The sequence below is a fragment of the Panthera tigris genome, chromosome C1 (assembly GCF_018350195.1).
Source record: "Panthera tigris isolate Pti1 chromosome C1, P.tigris_Pti1_mat1.1, whole genome shotgun sequence".
In the NCBI taxonomy this organism is placed as follows: Eukaryota; Metazoa; Chordata; class Mammalia; order Carnivora; family Felidae; genus Panthera; species Panthera tigris.
Window position 1 is genome coordinate 45685134 of NC_056667.1, and position 25444 is coordinate 45710577.

The following is a 25444-nucleotide window of genomic DNA, read 5'->3' on the forward strand; positions in this document are numbered from 1 at the left end:
TTTGTTGGGGGGGGAGGGGTGGAGGGAATGGGTCCTGCCCTGTGCATTGTAGGATGCTTCGCACCTAGTAGATGCCAGTGTCACAACCTCCAAAGTTGTGACAACCATAAATGTCTCTGGACATTGCCAATGTCCTCTGAAGGGCAAAATCACCTCTAGTTGAGGCCACTTTTATAGGGGGGAGGGGAACACAGAAATCAGGGACTTCAGAGACTTTCTAGGATCCAGAATCAGTCTTTGCTTTTGTCAAATGTTAACTTAAGTCTCTGAAAAAAAAAAAAAAAAATAGAGGCAGTAACAACTGGGCACCTTACTAATATCTCCACATTTAATTCAGATACATATTTCTTAAGCATACAATTTGTTCATTAAAACTTTTCATAACTGTATTTGAGATTAATAATAATTTGAGATTAATAATTCTCTCCTGCTAATGAGAGAATCTAAGTGTTCCCAAAGATATTAAGACAGCTGTACAGGGGCACCTGGGTGGTTCAGTCGGTTGAGCGTCCGACTTCAGCTCAGGTCATGATCTCGCAGTTGGTGAGTTTGAGCCCCGCGGTGGGCTCTGTGCTGACAGCTCAGAGCCTGGAGCCTGCTTCGGATTCTGCGTCTCCCTCTCTCTCTGCCCCCCCCCCCCACCGCCCCCCGCCATTCACGTTCTGTCTCTGTCGGTCTCTCTCTCAAGAATAAATAAACATTAAAAAAATTAAAAAAAAAAAAGACAGCTGTACATCCTCGGCAAGTTACTTAACCTCTCTGAACCTCCATTTGAACTGCAAAATGAAATTAATCATTTCTATCTTGTTGACTTGTGAGGATTCAGTAAAATAAGACATATGAAATGCCTGCCACATGTTCAGTTATTTTCTGTCTCTCCATCTCTACTTACTTAATTAATTTATGAATATGTCTGGAAGAGTAAGAGGATGTATATAGGTATGATATCCGTGCAGATGTGTGGCTGTTACTATAATTCTAGAGAATGCTTCTGGAGATGTCTATTGAAGACATCTGGTCCCCTCAAGACACAAATATGCTGGATCTTAATGATATCTAATGTCTAGATGAAAAGCGGAAGGTCCATTCAATTACCACAGCTCTCAGGCTCCAGATGTCTGGCAATACATTGTAGAATCTTTATGTAACTATCAGCATCTCCTATGTTTTGGCGGCTGTTTACAAACGAGTTCATACACCAGTATTATCCTTGTGTAAGTCTTGCAAAACAAATTGATCTGACTTCACAAGTTCCAAGAGCCACTCAAAAAGACCCACGAATTCTGCAACTGTATCTTGATTTGGCTTTGCCTCATTCCGAAAAGAAGACTTCCTTGCTAAACTGGTATTGGCTAAAAATCCTCCTTTCCTCAACCATATGGATATTACTTTTCAAAAGGTTTGAAAAACAGTGACCTTTGGTGTCCTGGATTTTAGGGTGTTTGGCTAATCAATACCCTAGTCACTAATTAACCACATCTCAATGAGAATTGAGTGAATTCTGTTAGTTCCGAACATTCGATGGCTCGTACAGGTCCCGGCGCAAAGACATCTTTCACTCCAACTCTCTGACTAGTTTTATTCCTTCTAAGTGATACAGGGTGGTTGAGATGCTTCTTGCTGCTGTTTTCATCCTGTCTTTGATGACTTGTCAGCCTGGGGCAACTATCCAGGAGAAGGTGAACCGGTGAGTTGGCCCTAAATCTGCAAAATTTGCACAGAGGGATCACCTGGTAGGGAGCGAAGGCACTTCCATGTTTGCAACAAGTTACTCTAGGATAGAATGTGACTTCTTTTCATGTTATCACGGGTCCGGCGAAGGAGTGCAGGACAGTGAAAAGAACATGCCCTTGGAGTCAGATGGATCGGTCTACAGACCACCGATCTAATACTCAAGAGTTGGGGAATCTGGAGTGATCATTTAATCTCTTAGAACTTCAATTCCCCTATCTGGAAATGAGGGTAATGCTGCCTTGTCTATAAGAGTCAATGAATATGAAATAAGGTCCTAGATATAAAATATACTCAGCTTAATAAATAATAATCCTCTTGAGTAATGTTGGACAATCAACCTCTACTTATCCATTTGTGAGTCTTACAAATTCCCTCTCATAGTGTTTCAGGGCGGATACAATCAGATAATGTTAATAACCTCATCCTGGGAAAGCCAAAACTGTAGAGATGCTAGGTCATTTCATTCTTACAATGAGTTTACCTTTTGCTGTAGGGAAATGGATGAAACTGATATTTTCATATGTACATTGCAATTTTGCCCATTTCATTTCCTTGAATCGTCCAACCCGGCTTCAGGTTTTTATATCTTAACATCAAGTATTTTGTGGTGCTTAAAGGGTCCCTTATTTCAGCTTTGGGATAGCATGAAAGCAGTCTTTGTCTCCCAAACACTGAAGATTTTAAGTTGAGCTATTTTAGTCAAATTCTTATTGAGTGATTTAATTTTGAATCATTGCTTTTAAATGCTAGAGCAAGAGCGATTTCCTTTACATAACAGTTCAGAAGGGGGAAAGACATTTTTATAAGCACTTAATTTGCAATTTGTATTTAAAGCAAAAACACCTTTGAAAAATCAGAAAATTTACCTCTAAGAATTAGGAGATAAAAGGCAAGAGAACGGTAGTGAAGGAAATCTCTGCTGAGATACTCTTAATTATAAAAGCTTCTCATTGTAATCCTTTTTGAAAATGAACAAAGAGTCTTGATGTTTGATGAACTTATCAAACAAGACAGACCAGTGAAGAGGCAAATTTGAAGTCAAGGCAAAAGAGAACCAATTAAATACTTTACAAAGTGCTGAAGTAGGAAATCATGAGGTCTTTGTATCTAATGCCAGTATATCTGACCCTCGCTTTGAAAATGGAAAACTACATGGTGAAATAATTTTGTTGGGTTCAAATTATGGCCCTGGTATTTACTGTCTGTGTGATCTCAGGCAAGTTATGTAAGTGTTCTGAGCGGTAAAATGGGAGGAAATTAAGAGAAAAAAAATGGATGAAGGTACTTAGGATAACGCCTAGTCCTGAGGAGGCACTCAGTTTAATGCTGGCTATCGCGAGCAGTTTTGTGTGATTGTTATGGTCACATTTTGTTTTTGTCCATTCTCTCTGTTGGTTGACAAAAGTCAGACAGAACAAATGTATAATGTGCCAATTGGCATGGATCTTCAAGACTGGTCAGTGATTTCAAAACATTTAAAAAATTTAACAGTGGCATGCTTTTTTCCCCCAATAAAATCTTATGTAAACCCTCACAGCGAAAACAGATTCTATACGTTTATATTTTAATTAATTTAATTAATTTTTTCAGTAAAATTTATTTTATTTTTAAAATACATTTTATACTTTGAAATAAATTATACTTCTTAAATTTTATATTTTTAAATACAGTTTTATACTTTTATAAGGTCTTCTTTACCATTTGCTTATTATAAACTCAAACAATTTTTTTTAAATGTTGATATTTTTGGGGTGAGAGAGACAGAGTGTGAGCAGGGGAGGGGCAGAGAGAAACAGAATCCAAAGCAATCTCTAGGTTCTGAGCCGTGAGTATAAGCCCAACACAGGGGCTCATGAACTCATGAGCCATGAGATCGTGACCTGAGCTGAAGTCAGATGCTCAACCAACAGAGCCACCATAGTGCCCCTATTATTAACTCTTAATATAAAAATTGAGATACCACCTCACACCAGTCAGAGTGGCTAAAATTAACAACTCAGGAAAGAACAGATGTTGGTGAGGATATGGAGAAAAGGGAACCCTCTTGTATTAATGGTGGGAATGCAAACTGGTACAGCACCCTGGAAAACAGAGTGGCTCAAAAAATTAAAGATTGAATTATCTTATGAGCTAGCAATAGTTAGGAATTTATCCAAAGGATACAGGAGTGCTGATTCAAAGGGGCACATGCACCCCAACGTTGATAGCAGCATTCAACAATAGCTAAATTATGGAAAGTGCCCAAATGTCCTTCAACTGATGAATGGATAAAGAAGATGTGGTATACACACACACACACACACACACACACACACACACACTGGAATACTACTTGGCAATGAAAAAGAATGAAACCTTGCCATTTGCAATAACGTGTATGGAACTGGAGGGTATTACACTAAGTGAAATGAATCAGTCAGAGAAAGACAGGTATCATATGTTTTCACTCATGTGGAAATTGAGAAACTTAACAGAACACCATGGGGGAAGGGAAAGAAAAAAAACTACATAGTTACAAACAGAGAGGGAGGCAAACTGTAAGAGACTTTTATATACAGAGAACAAACTAATGGTGGAAGGAAGTGGGGTAGGGAGGTGGGGAAAATGGGTGATAGGCATTGAGGAGGGCACTTGTTGGATGAGCACTAGTTGTTTCATGTAAGTGATGAATCATGGGAATCTACTCCTGAAGCCAAGAGCACATCGTACGTATGTTAGCTAACTTGACAATAAATTATATATAAAAACAAACAAACAAACAAATAAAAGAATAACAAAAAATGGGGTTGAGAAAAAACATTTTAAAACAATGGTGATGAAAATAAGTTGTCATATCCAATCTCAAATATTTTATATAAATAATACATTTAGCATGTGTGTTGCTTTAAAAAGTTTAAACAATTTTCAATCCTTCTAATTTATTGAGATTTGTTTTATGATAAAAAAATAGGATTTCTTAGTGAATATATAATGTGTGCTCAAAAGTGTATATTTCTTTGTTGTTGGGTGTAGTGCTAAGTCATTAAATCAAGTTGGTTGTTAATGTTGCTCAACTTTTCATCTCCTTGTTCTATTAATTACTGAGGAAGTGATATTGCAATCTCCAGCTATATTTGTGGATTTGTCTACTTCTCCTTTCAGTTCCTTCAATTTTTGCTTCATGTATTTTCAAGCTCTATTATCTACATCTATCTAGCTATCTATATTTAGAATTAGTATGACTTCTTGATGATTTTCCCCCTTATCATTATGAAAGACTTTCATTATCCGTAGCAATTGTTTTTGGTCTGCAGTCTATTATTAATATTATATTCTTACTTTCTTATGATTATTGTTTGTGTGGTGAGTTTTTCCCCAAATTTTATTTTAAATTATCTGACTCTTCATACTTTATTTATTTATTTTTAAAATTTATTTATTTTGAGAGAGAGAGAGCAGGGGAGGGGCAGAGAGGGAGGGAGAGAGAGAGAATCCTAAGCAGGCTTTGAACTGTCAGCACAGAGCCTGACTCGGGCTCAAACCCAAGAACTGTGAAATCATGACTTGAGCCGAAATCAAGGGCTGACACTTAACTGACTGAGCCACCCAATTGTAGTTAAGTTTTGAAATCGGAAAGTATGAATCCTCCAACTTTGTTCTTTATTTTTAATGGCTATTCTGGGTTGCAATTTCATATGAGTATCAGGATCAGTTTGCCAATTTTGCAACAACAAAAACCCCTGGGATTTTGAAATTGCATTGCATTGAATTTACAGATCAGATCAGTGTGGGGAGTGTTTTCACCTTAATACCAAGTCTTCCATTCCATGAATATTGGATTTCTTTTTACTTAATTAGGTCTTCTTTAATTTTTTTCTATGATATTTTATACTTTTAAGTGTATGTCTGATACTTCCTTTGTTAAATTTATTCCTAAATATTTTTGAGGCTATTGTAAATGAGATTGACTCCTGGATATCATTGTCAGATTGTTTATTGCTAGTATATAGAAATACAATTGTTTCTGTACATTGTTTTTATATCCTGCAGCTTGCTGAAATAATTTATTAGTTATAATATTGTTTGTGGATTTCTTATAATTATCTATGTACAAGATTATGGCATCTGCAAAGAGAGATGCTTTTACTTCTCCCTTTCCAATCTGGATTACTTTTACTGCTTTTTCTTGCCTAATTGTCCTGGGTAGAACCTTCCGTTCTACGCTGATAGAAGTGGCCAGACTGGACATCTTTGTCTTACTCCTAATTTTTTTTTAAATTTTTTTTTTTAACGTTTATTTATTTTTGAGACAGAGAGAGACAGAGCATGAATGGGGGAGGGGCAGAGAGAGGGAGACACAGAATCCCAAACAGGCTCCAGGCTCTGAGCCGTCAGCCCAGAGCCCGACGCGGGGCTCGAACTCACGGACCGCGAGATCACGACCTGAGCCGAAGTCGGACGCTTAACCGACTGAGCCACCAAGGCGCCCCATGTCTTACTCCTAATTTTAAGTGGAAAACTTTTGGCTTTGACCGTTAAGGATGATTTTAACTACAGTTATTTTGTAGATGCTCTTTGTTAGGTTGAAAAAGTTTCTTTCTATTTCTAATTTTTTAGTGTGTGTGTTTGTGTTTTATATAGGGCAATAATGATTTCAGGAGTAGAATCCAGTGATTCATCCCCTACATATAACACCCAGTGCTCATCCCAAGTGTCCTCCCTAATGCCCCTTGCCCATTTAGCCTTCCCCTGACCCACAGCCCCTCCAGCAACCCTCAGTTTGTTCTCTATATTTTAAAGTCTCTTCTGGTTTGTCTCCCTCCCTGTGTTTTTATATTGTTTTTGCTTCCCTTCCCTTATGTTCATCTGTTTTTTATCTTAAATTCCACATATGAGTGAAAACATGTGGTATTTGTCTTTCTCTGATTGACTTATTTTGCTTAGCATAATACCTTCCAGTTCCATCCACGTTGTTGCAAATGGCAAGATTTCATTCTTTTTGACTGTCGCATAATACTCCATTGTATATATATATATACCCACATCTTCTGTATCCACTCATCTGTCGATGGACATTTGGGCTCTTTCCATACTTTGGCTATTGTCAATAGTGCTGCTATAAACATTGGGGTGCATGTGTCCCTTCAAAACACCTGTACCTTTTGGATAAATACCTAGTAGTGCAATTGCTGGGTGGTAGGGTAACAATCTATATTTTAATCATAGTGTTTACATATACCATTTATATAAAATGTTATTACTGATATGTTTGGATTTATCATCTTTTTATTTGTTTTCTACTAGTCTCATTTGTTTTTTGTTTCTGTTTTTTTATCTTTTAGATCGAATGTTTTTTTTCTAATTCCAAATAATTTAGTAGCTATTCTACTGTTTTTTTTTTTTTTTTTGCTGTTGTTATAAGATTTATAATATACATCATTAATTTATCACAGCCTACCTTCAGGTAATATCTTACCACTTCTGATATCATTTTTATTCTGCCTGAATAACTTCCTTTGACATTTCTTTCAGTGCAGAATGACTTTTGGTGATGAATTCTCCATTTTTAGTGATCTGGAAAAGTCTTTATTTTGCCTTTATTTATTTTTGTTGAAAATTAAGTTCGAAGGGAGTAGTTTTCTTTTCCTGCTACATTGCTTTAAAGATGTTGTTCTATTATCTTTGGCTTGCATAGTCTCTGAGGAAAAATCTGCTTTCTTCCTCTTTGTGTAATATTTCATTTAAAAAAATTGACTGCTTTTATGATTTTCTCTTTATTATTGATTTTCAGCAGTTTATGATGTACCTTGGTATGGTTCTGTGGGTTTATAGTTCTCACAAAATTTGGCAAAAAAAGTGTTGCCATTATTAATTCAGATATGTGCTCTGCCCCATAATCTTTCTCTTTACCTTCTGACAGTCCAATTTCAGATAGGTTAGACAGCTTGATATTATTCCACAGGTCACTGAGACTCTGTCCTTTATTTAATTGTTGTTGGCAGTCTTTTGTCTCTTTGTTCCATTTTGGATAGTTTCTATCACTGTATCTTCCACTTTGCCAATCTTTTCTTCTGCAGTATTTAATCTGTTGTTAAACCATTCAATGAATTTTCATTTCTGTTGTAAGGATTTTCAGCTTTAAAAGTTTCATTTGGTATTCTTTTACATCTTCCACTTATCATCGTGTTCATGATTCTCCTTACATATCTGGATATATTTGCCGTAACTCTTCTAAAGTTCTTGATGGCTGCTTCCTTCATTTCTATATCGCAGGTCTTTAGAATTAGGACTGACTCAGACATCTGGTTTAATCCACTTGTGTTGCAGGTAACGAATCTGAGCCCCAGAAAGAGAAGGGGCATGTTACATAACAACCAGGCTTCTCTGCCAGGCATTTTAAGAATACTGACCGATTAATCCCCATTATGTCCCTTTAAGATTGTTATAATTATTATTCCCTGATTGAGAGCCAGAAAGGAAACAAAGCAGTTTGACATGCTCTACATGATTCAGCCACCCAGTGGAATTGTCAGGTCTTCTAACTGCCAGATCAGTGTTATTACCACCATTGCTGCTACACCTGCCCCCCAGAAAAAAAAAGTGTTTTTTTTTTCCCAAAACTAAACACATATTTTGATAAGCAATTCAAATATAACATTTTCAACCAAAAATGCCTATTGATGGAGAATGAACAAAATTCCTTAGGGTGACTGATGAAACACGAGTGAGGATTCCAAACATGGAATGACCACAAGGGTTTGTTCCTTTCCTTGGTTAAATAGGTCATACAGGCAGTGGACCCTGAGAAGTTTAAATCACGATTCTCCTCTTTATTTTGCCTATTTCATGGGCATCTCAGTGTGTTTACCCGACTATCCTGGGCCAGGGCCATGTGAATATTTTCAAAGGTTGTCCAGATAACTGGAAATCAGTATGTATGAGAGCTACATGAATTTTTAACTCATATGAATAACTGGAGTAGTGGATTCGACTCAGAAGCGAGTCTTGTGAATGTGGACACTTTTGTCCAGGGTAACTAACTATTAGCTATACTTCAAATGGCATTGGGTATGGGCTATGGAGTGAGATCAACCTGGGTTTAAGTCCTGGCTTCACCACCTAGTGGCTATAGAACCTGGACAATAAACTCTCTAAGGCTCAACTTAGTCATCTATGAAACAGAGATATGTATTTCATTGAGCACTTTACAGGAGGTAAGAGAGTTCATATAAAGTACTTAGCACAGAACTTGGCACATGGTAAGCTTTTAGAATATTGTTTTTATTACTCTCTTTCCCTTTTGTCAGAAACCCTTCACAGTATATCTTGGAATGCTAAAACAATGCATATGTTTTAGTGTTAAACAGCCTTCATCAGAATCCTTGCTTTGCCATTTTACTATCTATATAACCTTAAGCAGGTTTATTTCATCTCCCCATGAATCTGTTTTACTTGCCTATAAAATGGGTGTAATAGTTCCCACCCCACAGTGTTCTTATAAAACTTAAATGAGATAATATAAGGTTAAATGAGATAATATACTTATACTCAACATTGGTACTGAGCTCCTACTAGATGCAACCTACCAGATGCAAAGTACTATACTTAGCACTAGGCTACAATGGTGAACAATGTAGTCATGATGCCTGCCTTGCAGAATGTGCCATGTAGGAACGGAGATAAAGTATGAGAAGCTCTATGTAGTGGCAAGATGTTCACATAGGGCAGGCAGGTCAAGGAAAGCTAACTGGAAGAATAATAAGCCTTAGCTGAACTGGGAAGTTTTGGCCAGATGAATGAGGTGCAATTATTCTGTGTGGAGAAAACAGTATTATGCACATTCTGTAGGAAAGCCTGGAATATTCCTAGAGCTTGAAGTTCTGTGTGGAATTCTGTATGTTGCCAGCACACAGGAAATACTTTTCTTCCTTCCTTCCTTCCTTCCTTCCTTCCTTCCTTCCTTCCTTCCTCCCTCCCTCCCTCCCTCCCTTCCTTCCTTCCTTCCTTCCTTCCTTTTTCTCCATACTCCAGGTATGCTAGCTACTAGGTGGTGAACTAAACAGATAAATGTTCCTGCCCTCACGGACTTTACAGTGTAGCGATAGAGTAGATTAACATGTAAACAAAACATTTCAGTAAAAAACTGTGATAAATACTATGAAGGAAACAAATAGATCCTTTTGACAGAGGATATTAGAGCAATTGAAAGACAGCCTGGTGGGTGGGGTTTCTCTGGAGGTGGTATTTAACCTGAGAGATGTAGGATGGCCAGGAGAAGCCATGTGAAGAAAAGGGAGAATGGAGAGATCAGCATGTCCTCAGACCCTCCAGTGGGAAATGGCCCATCATGCTCATGGCACTGAAGGATGGCAACAGCGTGAGAGCAGGGAATTGTGCCCTGACAGGATGTCAAAAAAGTGGGCAGACACCAGATCACAGAGGACTTTGACATCATGATGAGGATTTTGAACTTCAGTCTATGGGTACTAAAACCCAACCAACCAACCAACCAACCAACCAAAAAACACCGGAGGGTCTTAAAAAATGGGAGCGCAGGGGAGGAAAAATCATCCTGGTGGCTGTGCAGAGAAGGGATTGGAGGAAGCTCAAGTGGAATGTCTTGGCCCACAGGAGGCCACAGCAGTGATCTCATGATAGATAATGGTGCCTTAAATTAGGGTGCTGGTAGCAGAGGTACGCAGAAGGGAAGATATTTGAGACATATCTTGAAAGTAAAATGGACAGACATTTCCAAAGCACTGGATACGGGCGCGAGCGGAAGGAAGGAATTAAAGACCATTGCTAAGTATTTAGCTTGAGCAACTGCGTGTTATGATGGCTCTACTTTTGGATGTGGGTGAACCAGAGAAGCTGGTTAGTAGAAAAGGAAGAGCTGAGGTTTGGAGCCATTAAGTTTGCCATGCCCCAGGGGCACCGACCTAGTGGAGATCTAAAGTGGGGCAGCTGGATAAAGAAAAGAGGATTTCAGAGGAGTAGTCTAGGCTGAAGATTTCCATTTAGGAGGTATTAGCATAGAGGCAAGGGAAGCCAAGGAAATGGATCTCACCTTCCTAAGAGTGAGGGAAACAGGAAGAGAAAAGAAATGCAACATTGGGGCCTGAAACATTCCAGTTTTTGGAGAAGTCAAAGAGAACGGGCCACAGAGGGAGGGAGGAAACAGGGAAGTGTGATGCTGAAGAAATCCCAGACCGGATGATTTCAAGAAGGAAACAATGGCTAACAGAGGGAGAAGTTAAGACCAAGCCGGAAAACTTTCTACGGGATTTAGCAACATGGAGGTCGCTGGAGACTCAGCAAACTTTCAAAGGCCATTTAAAGTACCTCAGTTTCATGAAGTGATTTCCCTGTAAGAACTGAATGGATCTGCCTCAAGATTATATAATCAGTGACAATCAGCCTTAAATATAAGCTGAGTCAATTTATTAGGATGATCCTCTGGCAATAATCAGGGTTAGGCCTTCTAATCTTCTAGCCTAAAATTGGTAGCTGATTAATCATTTTTTGATTTCAGTTGCTGTGGTGGCCACATTCTGGGGTTAGGTATTTGACTCGCAGATTCCACGTTTAACTCTAGGTTTTAGGCCCTTTGCCCAATGTGCCATTCTATTTAAAAAAGCAGATGGGTAGCATCTCACTAACCCACAGCCCTATGCAGAGTAGACATTCAATACCTTTTTGATGAAGGTGGACAGTTTTGATGAGCATGTACAGGGTTGAGAAGATTAGAGAGTAGAAACTGACATGTACATCAGGCTTGTGCTTGGGGCTTTACATACATGATTTTACTCCATATTCAAGACATAGGTTATTATACTATTTTTCAGTTATAATAAAATGAAAGTTCAGTAAGGGGCAGAAACTGGGTTGCAATGCATATTTGGTAGACTCAAAATCACTTGGTGTTCTATCAGTGTTTCCTCAGTTGTGTTACACAATCTTATAGACGTTACCTGAAAAAAAGAAATGATGTGTTCAAAAAATTGGGGAAATGCTGGGTTGGGTAGATTAGAATGCAGGACTTCTCAGGGCCTTTAATATGTTGCAGTTTAAATTTCTGAGAGTAGCATGTTGTATGCAATTTATCTGAATGTATTTGACCATGTCATTTTTCTTCTCTTCCTTCTCAACCCTAGGTTGAGCACTCCACAGAGCACACTTTGAGAAATCCTGCAATAGTACTATATTGACCAGGGGTGATTCTATAGATTAAAAAATCTAAAAGCCAGATGGTTAAAGAAACTTGCTCATAGTAGATAGAAAAGTAGATATAAACTAAAAACTAGAATCAAAGACTCCTGACTCCCAGTGCTCTGTATTAAATGTGTTATTGCTTGAGTAGATTCTCAGCAGCTAGGAGACGCTTCTTTTATTTTTTTGGAGACGGGTTAAAACTATTTGCCAAGATTTACTAGACCACAGATTTATTCATGGTTCCCTAAGTGATTGAAAAATGATACAATTATTTTGCAAAGCCATTTGGCCGTAAGTGTCATAAGCCTTCAAATCACCTGTATCCTTCAACCTAGCCATCCCACTCCACAGGATATATCTTCAGGAAATAAGAGGATATGGAAACATTGGGTGCCCAATAATCTAATTGTTTGATGTTAGAGGAATGGAACCATGTGTAGTCATCATAAGTAGTTTACATTTCTGCTATGATATTAAGTGGAAAATCAGGATGTAAAATGTAATACTCAGTATGACCTCAATTATATTATGAAAATAAAGCAAAAGGAAATATAACAAAATATTAATGGTGGCAGGGTTGGGGGCATTTTTTTTTCTTTTATAATCTCTTCTATGTTCTCTTTAAAGAGAATGTATTACTTTTGTAATAAGCAAAAAATAAACTACATTTAAAGATTCACTGCACTGATAAGAGAAAATGCTGGACATATTGATATTGGCTAAAAGGTTGGAGCCTTGTAATGACTTAATGAATGGTTCTGTGTACCTTCTGTACTCTTGCTTCAGTGATAGCATTACTGTATGTGCTTCTGTCTAGACATCATGTCACAAAGCTTTTAAAACGACAGCAACACAGCATTGCTCTGTCTAGGCTTTTGCTCCCATCCATTAATACTGTTTCCTTCCATTTTGACATCATAATGCAGTCTCAGTGGGCTTGCACTGACATTACCTTGACAATTCCATAGTGAGAAGCAAACTATTGCTTGAGTCATTTTCTGTTCCCAAACCTTTACTCTGTACCTTCTCTCCCACCTTTTGATGATTAGAACCCTGTCTTTCTCCATGTTCCTATACCTCAAGCTTTTATTATTAGGAAATCTATCAGAAAAATGACAGATGGGCAGAACCTTGAGCCATTTGAATGTCTAGTTACCAGAATTATTTACTTAGCTTCTAACCGGAAATCGAGTTCAAACAAGTCTCTACACAATGTCATTCTATTTCCCAGAAATTGGTTTCCTTCTTTCCCTTCTTTTCTTTCCTTCTATCTCCTCTCCCTTCCCTCCCCCCTTCCTTCTTCTCTTCCTTTTTTCTCCCTCATTGTCCCTGCTTTCCTCCCACCTTCTCTCCCTTCTTTCTTCCCCTCCCCCCTTTCCTAAATAGTCACCGAATACTTTCCTTGTATCTGGCACCATAATAGGTGCTGGAACGTCAGCAGCAAATATACAGGCAGTATCTGCCTTCATAGAACTTATAATCTGGTGAAGACAGAAACTGTACAAATATTACAAGTGTGATAATTAAGTTTTGAGAAAATGGGCAGAGATTGACCACATCATATGAAGGCAGGTATATAACTTATTTGGGTCTTGAAAAATACTGCCCTAGGAACTGATATTTATTATGAGATTGAGTTAACCAGGTAATGAGGTCGATAGTTCATTCAAGGTTGGGTTTTACAGGTGGGTGTGATCAAGGGAACAGTGGAGTCCAGGAATTTAGGGCACAGTTATGATTTCAAAATGACAGACCATGGACTCAAAACTCGTTATAAAGAGAAATGAAAATAGGAAAGGATCTTCTTGAGAGAACGCTTAGGTGTCAAGAGACTAAAAGCCCCAAAGAGGTCCAAATAAAAGTGCACTGGGAATCCTCGAGCATAAAATATAGAGGGAGAAGAGACTGTGGAGCCCCCAGATATTCACAGATGACTGACGAATTAGTGATTTGGAGGAGGAGCTGTTTCAGAGAGTGAGAAAGACCAGGATGTGACCATAGAAGACAGCGGAGTGAGGAAAAGGTCATTGGAGATGAGGACAAGGAGTGACCGAGGGGCAGAGTGTTGGATAGCTCATTTATGGGGATGATGAGGTCTCCCACGGCGATGGAAGGAACTGCGGTAGAGGGAAAGATTGTGAGCTGAGCACTGAAATTTTCTTTGGAGGGATAGTAGCACTGGTTTTACACACTAGTGTCATTTGATAGATCAGAGTTTCTCAAAGTGTGGTCTATAGACCCCAGGGAGTCCCCAGGATCTTTTCAGAGGGAGTCTGTGAGTTCAAAACAATATCACAATAATACCAAGTCAGTTGGCCTTTTCACCGCGCTCATACTTTCACTGATGGTGCAAAAGTTATGGTGGATAAAACTACTTTGGTCGTGGTACAAATCAAGGCAGTGGCAGCAAACTCACAGGAAAGAAATTAAGTTTTCCTTAAGAAAGTCCCCCCTGAAACAGTAAAAGTTATTAATTTTATTGAACCTCAATCTTTGAATACATGTTATTTAGCTGTTCTATGTGACAAAATGGGAAGAATGCATTAAGAACTTCTGCTGCACTGAAGTATGATGATTGTCTTGAGAAAAAGCAATTGCTGGAATAGTTACATCAGAGTACCCACTTGGTTCCTGGAACATTGTTTTTACCTGACAAGGTAGCTGCGAGGATGTGGTTATTCAGGCTTAGCTATTTGGTAGACATGGAACAGGGAGCCCATCACTTCATGGAAACCAAATAACCAAATAACAACATGTGAGCTTCCCAACAAAAATTAAAAACTTGGAGGGACGCCTGGGTGGCTCAGTTGGTTAAGCGTCTGGCTTCAGCTCAGGTCATGATCTCACAGTTCATGAGTTCAAGACCCACGTCAGGCTCTGTGCTGAAAGCTCAGAGCCTGGAGCCGGCTTCATATTCTGTTTCTCCCTCTCCCTCTGCCCCTCTCCTACTCACACTCTGTCTCTCTTTCTCTCTCTCTCTCTCAAAAATAAATAAACATTAAAAAAAATTAAAAACAAACCTTGGAAACCATATCCACTACTATGAGCTTGATGAGATCACTGGTGATATTAATAAATTTGACGTTTTTATACTGTAGAGTGAAATGTGTTACTATTTTTAAGATATGCATAGTGAACCATCAGCTTCCAAGTTTCCAATGCCTGATGTTAAAAATCATGTGTGAGTGACAGGTCCATTCAAGGTACACACAGACCAGGGGACTTTAATGCAACGGGGTGCAAAAAAAAAATTCATTGACATGCTTTCAGATTCCACATTGCAACCAACATTTAAGAAATTACCACTTGTCAGGGTATCTGGGTGGCTCAGTCAGTTAAGCATCTGACTTCAGCTCAGGTCATGATCTCGTGGTTCATGAGTTTGAGCCCCGCGTTGGGCTCTGTGCTGACGGCTCAGAGCCTGGAGCCTGTTTCAGATTCTGTGTCTCCCTCTCTCTCTGCTCCTTCCCTGCTCACACTCTGTCTCTCTCTCTCTCTCAAAAAATAAACATTAAAAAAACAAAATAGAAAAAGAAATTGTCAACTTGTCAAGTTGTAGTGTAGTATGAAAGAATACCCACAATTACCTAAAAAGGAGTATGAAAATTTCCTCACCCATCTAGAATTTTTAGCTCCATAAATATATAAATATATGAGGCTGATTTTTCTTCCTAAACCTCAACAAAAGCAACGTAAAGCGACAGACTGAGTGAAGAAGCAGAAAGGAGAATCTAAGTGTCTCCTACTAACCTAGACATTAAAGACATTTGCAAACGTGTAAAACAATGACACGCGTTTCACCAATTATTTTTCTTGGAAATGTGTTTTCAAATAAAATTATGGCATATATTGTAATACGTAATGGGTTTGTTATGATAAATTTAAATAAGGACATTGTTATATTTTCTGTTTCGATTTTGAATTTTGAATCAGTAGACAGCCCACTTAAACAAAGGCTCTTCGGAGTCCTCAGTAATACGTTAGAGTGTAGAAGCGTCCTGGGATCTAAGTTTGGAAACCATTGTTAAAGATGAACATCACTTTCCTGACTATCCCCTGGATCCTTGTCTAGGGTTTCAGACTGGACGCCATCATTCATTCTGACTAGTAGCTCATGGAATGATTAGCGTCAGATTTGGAGCACCTTTTTTTTTTTTTTTTCTATACTAGGGTGATAATTGTGCCATTTGTCACCGCAGAGGCTGCCTGACTCTCAGAAGTTATGATAATATTGGTGGTAACAGACAATCTTCCTACTTTGCTCAGTGGGCTGACCAGGCTGTGACACTGTGGTAGAAGCAATGACGCTTCTAGCCAGGCATGCTTGTGGCTTGTCCACCTTACCCTGTGTGACCCGGGTAAGCTCTTTAACCTCTGAGGAGGCAGCAGAGGGTAACAGAAAGAACATGGCCTTGTAGACAAGCCAGTGTCTACCTTTTACCTCTGTTACTCCAGGCAAGGCTCTGACTGTCTCAGTTTTGTTGGCTGATTTATAAAATGAGGAAGCAGCTGCATTATGGGGAAATGAACATGGTCTTTGCCATCAACCTGGGTCAAATTCTGCCTTTGTCACCCTTGGGCTATGATTTCTGGGGCTACTTAGCTCTTAGAAATCTCAACTCTCTTCTATACAAGTAGGGCTAATAATATATACAGCCTAGGGTCGTTGTAGATATTAAATGAGATAATCCATGGGACATCTTAGCATGTAATAACAAAAGCCAACCTTTAACAAATACTTCATAAGCATTTTAACATGTTTTCAATAACACCATTAGGCAATGTTATTTTTAACCAAGTTTTACAGATGGGAAAACTGTAGCTCAGAGATGTTAAGTAACTTGCTCAAATTTTCAAAGTCAGCAGGTGGCAAGATTCAAAGTCAGTCCTCTTACTCTGAACCTCATGTTCTTAACCACTGGGCTTTCTGCTACTCTGACTCTTCAGAAAAAGTTAGTTCTCCTGGTTCCTTGAAAATATAAATAAAATTGATAAACTTTTAGCGAAACTCATCAAGAAAAAAAGAGAGAGTAGTATTCCGTTGTATATATAGACCACGTCTTCTTTATCCATTCGTCAGTTGATGGACATTTAGGCTCTTTCCATAATTTGGCTAGTGTTGAAAGTGCTGCTATAAACATTGGGGTACAAGTGCCCCTATGCATCAGCACTCCTGTATCCCTTGGGTAAATTCCTAGCTATTGCTGGGTCATAGGGTAGTTCTATTTTTAATTTTTTGAGTAACCTCCACACATTTTCCAGAGCAGCTGCACCAGTTTGCATTCCCACCAGCAGTGCAAGAGGGTTCCCCTTTCTCCACATCCTTGTAAGCATCTATAGTCCCCTGATTTGTTCACTTTAGCCACTCTGACTGGCGTGAGGTGGTATATCAGTGTGGTTTTGATTTGTATTTCCCTGATGAGGAGTGACATTGACTATGTTTTCATGTGTCAGCCATCTGGATGCCTTCTTTGGAAAAGTGTCTATTCATGTCTTCTGTCCATTTTTTTTCACTGGCTTATTTGTTTTTCAGGTGGGGAGTTTGGTGAGTTCTTTATAGATTTTAGATATTAGCCCTTTATATGACATGTCATCTACAGCAATGGTGATGGAACTAGAGGGTATTTTGCTAAGTGAAATAAGTGAGACAGAGAAAGACAGATACCATAGGTTTTCACTCATAAGTGGATCTTGAGAAACTTAACAGAAGACCAGGGGGGAGGGGAAGGGAGGTGGAAGGTACAGAGAGGGAGGGAGGCAAACCATAAGAGACTCTTGAGGACAGAGAACAGACTGAGGATTGATGGGGGGTGGGGGAGAGAGGGAAGTGGGTGATGGGCATGGAGGAGGGCACTTGGTGGGATGAGCACTGGGTGTTGTATGGAAACCAATTTGACAAATTATATTTAAAAAGAAAAGAAAAGAAAAAAAGAGTACCAAAATTGATAAAATCAGAAGTGAAAGAAGAGAAGTAACAGCTGACACCACAGAAATACAAAGGGCTATAAAAGGCTACTACAAAAATCACATGCCAACAAATTGAACAGCCTAACAGAAATGGAGAGATGCCTAGAAGTCGGGACTCTTCCAAAACTGAATCAGGAAGAAATAGAAGATCTGAACAGACCAATTATTAGTAACAAAATTGAATCAGTAGTCAGAAAACTCCCAACAAGCAAAAGTCCAGGACCAGATGGATTCATAGGTGAATTCTATGAAACATTTAAAGAAGAGTTAATACTTATTTTCCCTAAACTATTTCAAAACTAGAAGAGGAAAGAAAGCTTCCAAATACATTCTACAAGGCCAGCATTACCCTCATACCCAAACCAGACAAAGACACTATCAAAGAAGAAAAGTACAAGCCACCTCTGCTGAACATGGATGCAAAAATCTTCAACAAAATAGGAATAAAACCACATTCAACAACACAATAAAAGGATCATTCACCATGATCTACTGGGATTTATTCCAGGGATGTAAAAATTGTTCAATATCCATAAATCAATCAACATGATACACCACATTAACAAAATGAAAAATAAAAATCATATGATTATTTCAAAAGATGCAGAAAAAAGCGTTTGACAAAATCCAACATCCATGCATGATAAAACCTCTCAACAAAGTGGGTTTAGAGGGAACGTATCTCAACATAATAAAGTTCATATATGACAAACCCACAGCTAACATCATACTCAATAGTCAAAACTGAGACCTTTTTCTCTAACATCAGGAATAAGACAAGGATGTCCACTCTTACCACTTTTACTCAACATGATCATAGAAGTCCTAATCACAGCAATCTGACACTAGAAAGAAATAAAACACATCCAAATTGGCAAGAAAGGAGTAAAACTGTCACTATTTGCAGATGACATTATACTATACATAGAAAACCCTAAAGACTCCACCAAAAAACTATTAAAAGTAATAAATAAATTTGGTAAGGTTATAGGATGCAACATTAATGTACAAAATTGCAAGCTCTCCTCTGTACTTGTCTCTCTAAAATTAGAATAACTTGATCCACATAGGACTGATATAGATTTAAAAGAGTTAATTTATATAAACCCTCCGGCATCACACATGCATACAGTAGGAACACAATAAATTTTCATTCTTCATTTCTCAAAACTGTGATTGGCTGGAAGGAAAACTTGTACAGCCTTTTCCTTTGCTTAAATTTTGCATCTCAAAATTAATGCAGGGAGATGAAAAGAGTTTTGGAGACGGACAGTGGTGATGGTTGCACAAAAATATGAACGTACTGAATGTCACTGGACTGCACATGTAAAAATAACTAGGATACTCGCACTTACATAATGTGTATTTTACTTCAATAAAAAAATAGAAAAACAGAGAAAGGGCACGAGGCCACGTATCTTTCATTTTAAAACCAGGATACTTGTTGGGATGAGCACGGGGTGTTGTATTAGGGGATGAATCACCGGATTCTACTCCTGAAATTATGATTGCTCTATATGCTAACTAACTTGGATATAAAATTAAAAAAATAGTACATGCAATTCTTTTTTTTTTTAACGTTTATTTATTTTTGAGACAGAGAGAGACAGAGCATGAACGGGGGAGGGTCAGAGAGAAAGGGAGACACAGAATCTGAAACAGGCTCCAGGCTCTGAGCCATCAGCACAGAGCCTGACACAGGGCTTGAACTCACGAACCGCGAGACCATGACCTGAGCCGAAGTCAGACGCTTAACCGACTGAGCCACCCAGGCGCCCCAGTACATGCAATTCTTAAGAAGGAAGATAAGATCATGCAAATGTTGGAAGCGCCCTTACTGCCAAGCCTTCCAAGTAAGAATCCCTGTGTTTGTTGACACACCCTTCCTGCTCTATCCCCACTCCCACCAGGTAACCTGAAGGGTAAGAGAATATAGGGTGGCACTGTTGTACATTCTGCAGGTACCTAGATGCCCAAATCAACGGGCAAACATTACAAATTAAACAATTCGGCATCTGATACAAACTGGTAAGGAAGAAGTAAAACTCTCACTCTTTGCGGACGGCATGATAGTATGTATGGAAATTTTGAACGATTCCCCCCCAAAACTACTAGCACTGGTAAATGAGTTTAGGAAAGTTGTAGGGTACAAAATTAACATACAGAAATCTGTTGCATGTCTATACACTAATAATGAAGTGGCAGAAAGAGAAATTAAGGAAACAGCCCCACTTACAATTGCACCAAAAATAATAAAGTACCTAGAAATAAACTCAACCAAGGAGGTAAAAGACCTGTACTCCAAAGACTGTAAAACATTGATGAAAGGAATTGAAGGTGATGCAAACAAATGGAAAGATATTCCATGCTCATGAATTAAGAGAATCAGTGTTGTTAAAATGTCCACATTACCCAGAGCAGCCTACAGATTTAATTCAATCCCTATTAAAATACCAACAGCATTTTTCACAGAACTAGAACAAATAATCCTAAAATTTATATGGAACCATAAAAGACCCTGAATAGCTGAATCCAGCTTGAAAAAGAACAACAAAACTGGAGATATCATAATCCCAGATTTCAAGATATACTACAAAACTATCGTAATTAAAACAGTATGGTACTGGCACAAAAATAGACACATAGATCAATGGAACAGGACAGACAGCCCAGAAATAAACCCATGCTTTTATGATCAGTTAATCCATGACAAAGGAGGCAAGAATATGCAATGGAGGAAAGACAGTCTCTTCAACAAATGGTGTTGGGAAAACTAGACAGCCACATGCAAAAGAATGAAACTGGACCATTTCCTTACACCATACACAAAAATAAACTTAAAATGGATTAAATATCTAAATGCCATACCTGAAACCATAAAATTGCTAGAAGAAAGCATAAGCTGTAATCTCTTTGACATCACCCGTAGACACATTTTTATAGATATATCTCTTTTGGCAAGAGAAACAAAAGCAAAATTAAGCTATTGGGACTACACCAAAATAAAAAGATTTTGTGCACCGAAGGAAACCATCAAGAAAACAAAACACAGTCTACTGAACGGGAGAAGATATTTGCCAATGATACATCTGATAAAGGGTTAATATCCAACACCAACTCAACATCAAAATACCAAATAATCCTATTAAAGGTGGGCAGAGGACATGAACACACATTTTTCCAAAGAAGACATACAGACTACATGAAAAGATGCTCCATATCACTAAAAGGAGGCAGATGCAAATCAAAACCGCAATGAGATACTACCTCACACCTTTCAGAATGGCTGAAATAAGAACCACCAGAACTAACAAGTGTTGCCAAGGATGTAGACAAAAAAGGAACCCCAAGCACTGTTGGTGGGAACACATGCTGGTGCAGCCACTGTGGAGAACAGACTGGAGTTTCTTCAAAAAACTGAAAATAGAATTACTGTAGGATCCAGTAATCCCGCCACTAGGCATTTACCAAAGGAAAATGAAAACACTAATTCAGAAAGATATATGCACTCCTATGTTTATTGCAACATTGTTTACAATAACCAAATATGGAAGTAACTCAGGTGTCTGCTGATAGATGAATAGATAAATATGTGGCACATAGATAAATATATGGCGCAGATATATATATATATATATATATATATATATATATATATATATAATGGAATATTACTCAGCCATAAAAAAGAATGAAATTTTGCCATTTGCAACAACGTGGATGGAACTAGAGAGCACGATGCAAGTGAAATAAGCCAGATAAAGACAAACACCATATGATTTCACTCACATATGAAATTTAATAAAACAAAACAAATGAACAAAGGAAAAATGAGAAAAAAGAAAAAAACAGACTCTTAAATACAGAGAACAAATTGGTGGTTTCCAGAGGGGAGGTGGGTAGGGGGATGAGTAAAATAGGTAAAGAGGATTAAGATTACACTTATTCTGATGAGCACTGAGTAATGCATAGAATTGTTCAATTATTATATTTATATACCTGAAACTAATATAACACTGTATGTTAATTATACTTGAATTTTAAAATGATAAAAAAAAAGATAAAAAATTTCAACATCTGTTTAGCCCTCTTTAGGGCATCTTCTTTAAGATGGAAATCCTGTCATTTGTAACAACATGGATGAACCTGGAGGACGTTATGCTAAGTGAAATAAGCCAGACAGAGAAAGATAATATTGCATGATTTCTCTTCTATGTGGAATCTAAACAAGTGTAACTCAAAGAACTAGAGAGTACAATGGTGGTTACAAAGGACTGGGGACATGGGGAGGAGTTGGTCAAAGTGTACGAATTTATAAGATGAATAAGTTCAGGGGATCTAATGTACAACATGGTGACTACAGTTAATAGTACTGTATTGTGTACTTGACATTAGCTAACAGAGTAGATCTTAAGTGTTCTCACACACACACACACACACACACACACGTAACTATGTGAGGGAATAGATGTATTAATTAGCTTGATTGTGGTGATCGCTTCACAATGTACATCAAACCATCACATTGTGCATTTAAAATATATACAATTTTTTTCATTTATATCTCAGTACAGGTGAGGAAGTATTAATCTGTTTTCATATTATTGAGATATCTTCCTATGAAAAGACCTTTTTGAGTTTACAACAAAAATAAAAATTACCGTAATATAAATCTTAAAAATTGAAGTAAGGGTCTTTCCTCTTTACAGGAGAGTAAGTCGGGCCGTTCAGAGTTCCACCTTGACAGCACTTAACTGCCAGCTGAGCACCTGGTCTGAGTGGACAGAATGCTTTCCATGTCAGGACACAAAGGTAAGACATTTTTAACCAGGTTGGGGGCATTCGATATTTGAATGGTGAACTAGGCATTTAAAGGGAGACAAATAGGTCTATAAATCTGAGGTCTGGGTCGAAATCAGGTCTAGAAATAGGTATTTGGAAGCCATGGGGACACAGATGGTGGAATTTTTCTGCTTTTGTTTATAGGTCATTATGGGGTGAGGCTACATAAGATGTATATGTTAATGGCTGATGTGCAGAGAGGGGGCCATTCAGACATAGGCACACTGATCCCCGTGCCTCTCTGGATCCTGGTCAATCTGTTGCCCTCCGGTGAAGGTCATTTAGAGGGGCTAATAACCTGTGGGGAGCTGAGATAAATCAGAGAATGTTCCTGAGGATTCTACTTTCATGGCTTAAAAAGGCTGACACACCCAATCAACAGACAAGAGTCTATCTTGCCCACCTAAGTGGTTTTGAACGGTCCAAAATGGTCACTAAACCCAGTGTCATCTCAAAGAAAGGGGGACTTTGGGAGCACCTGCTCTGCTAGGGCGGAGTATTAAAATTCTGACCTTGTTCATAATTACTGGCTCATGGTAATAATAAAAGGCAGAATAACTCCTGTTTTATTACTATTTTAAAATCTCTACAGACAACACATGCCTTTACTGGATGTACCCAGGGTAGGATGTCTCCAGGCTCCCACCTCTCCCAGTTGGAACACCATTGCCTGAACATTGTCTATTGGTACATTACTGTCAAGTCTAAGTGGTTAAGCTCTGATTCTACCACTTGGATTCTGACTCTGCATCTTATTTGTTATGTTACTTTGGGCATATATTTTATCCTCTCCATGCCTCTGATTCCTTATCTATAAATGGAAGTAGGAATTGTACTTACAGCATAGGCTTATGAGTATTAAATGAGTAAGGTATGCACAGTGCTTTCCATGGCACCTAACATATAGTAAGTGTTCAGTAAATGTTAGCTGTTTGTATAATTACTACACATGCCTCCCTCTCCAACCAGCTGCCACTGCCTGAATCAAGACTTGTTCTTCTCTCCCCTGAGCTTCTGAAGAGTGGGCCTCCAGACCCAGTCTTCGGTGACATGCAGGGCTACCTTGTGAATGAGTTGTTCAAAATCACATGGAATTCAAAATCATTATGGATGGGAACACAATTGGGACTTCATTTATTCAGCTTCAAAGCCTGAAATTATTTATTTTGCCTCTCCTGTCTCTGAGATATGCCAAGGAATCCCAGACTGCCCCGTTCAAAGATATCTGGCTCCCAGAATCTCATTTTGCTTTGATATCCTGTGTTACTTTTCTGAGTCTGCTGTAACAAACTGGGTGGCTTAAAAACAATGGAAATGTATTCTCTCACAGTTCTGGAGGCCAGAAGTTTGACAGGACCATGCTGCCTCTGGAGGCTCTAGGGGAGAATCTGTTCTTTGCCTCTTCTGGCTTCTGGTGGCCACCAGCAATCCTTGACTTGTGGCCAATCTCTGGGCTCCGCCCTCTACCCCTGTGGCCACATTACCTCTTCTTCTTCTGTGTGTCTCCTTTGTGTGTCTGTGTTAAATCTTCCTCTGCCTTCCCCTTATAAGAACACCATGATGACCGTTAGGGCCTACCTGGATAATCCAGTGTAATCTCTTCATTTCAAAAACCTTAATAATATCTATAAAGACCCCTTTTCCAAATAAGGTAACATTTACAACTTTTAAGAACTAGGACTTGATTTCTTTGCATGGCCATTATTTAGCTTATTACATATCCTAAACTGCGTTTTCCCCTCATGTGTTGCTGTGTAGACAGCAGAGAGCACAGGTGAATGACTTACTATTCAAATTAGAATTGAACTTCTCAAAGTAATGACTCAAAAAGACATATGTGTCTTTAAAGTAATCCTTAAAACAAATTCTGTTAATTATGTAAGGGAAAGACCATCCTAGTTTCTTCTTATTCATATGGTTTTTATTCCTCTCAAAATCACCCAAAGATGTGCATTTCTGGAAAGAAATATTATCGACTAGCTAGAAAAGAAAATGATATCTTAATGATACCAACACAGGCACTAGCATGGAGAAATCCCTAAGGGAGTATCTGCACCAACCTTTCGGCAACACAATGTCTTCATTATTTGATAATGACCTAGAAAATGGGGAGTCAGTGGGAATGAACCTCATGACTGCACCATCATTCCAATACAGGAACCAGGGGAAGGTGATAATGTCATTTATAGTTACCATTTATTAAATCATTTCTATATACCAGGCACTGTGCCGATGCTTTAATAAATTCTTAGCTGACTTTCATAGCCAACTGTAAGTGACGGATAGATACCACGGTCTTTGGTTAGGTCACCCATAAAGAAAGAGGCACAGCCTAGATTTGACAGTTGGTCAGTCTGATTCCAAAATGCCCATGTGCCTGATCACTTCACTCTCCTGCTCCCCCCTCCACTCTGTGGAGAGTCATAAGCGATATTAGTGGCCATCTAATCCAATTCCCATTCAGTCATAAATCCTTCTGGAGTAGCCCAACAGCAGGCTAAAAAAATGATATTGATGTGGTAACTCTTATTACTGAGTATATTCAAGACAGCAGGCAAAGTGCTGACTTCTTTACATGTATTATCGCTAATGTTCACAAGACCCCCATATCTCTCATTCTATAGATGAGAAAACTGAGGGTCAGAGATGTTAAGTGATTTACCCAGTGACACATACACAGTAAGTAGCAGAACTGGAATTCTAACCCAGC

At 38.5% G+C, this 25444-nt stretch overlaps 1 protein-coding gene across 1 annotated transcript in view; it reads left to right on the forward strand.

Annotated features, from left to right (window-relative positions):
* The first annotated feature begins 1610 nt into the window (after positions 1-1610).
* Positions 1611-25444, forward strand: part of C8A (complement C8 alpha chain) — a 68962-nt gene continuing 45128 nt past the window's right edge. The window contains exons 1-2 of the mRNA XM_015540948.2: positions 1611-1687; positions 22602-22704. Coding sequence (XP_015396434.1) covers positions 1611-1687; positions 22602-22704 — 180 coding nt within the window. The remainder of the gene's footprint in view (positions 1688-22601; positions 22705-25444) is intronic.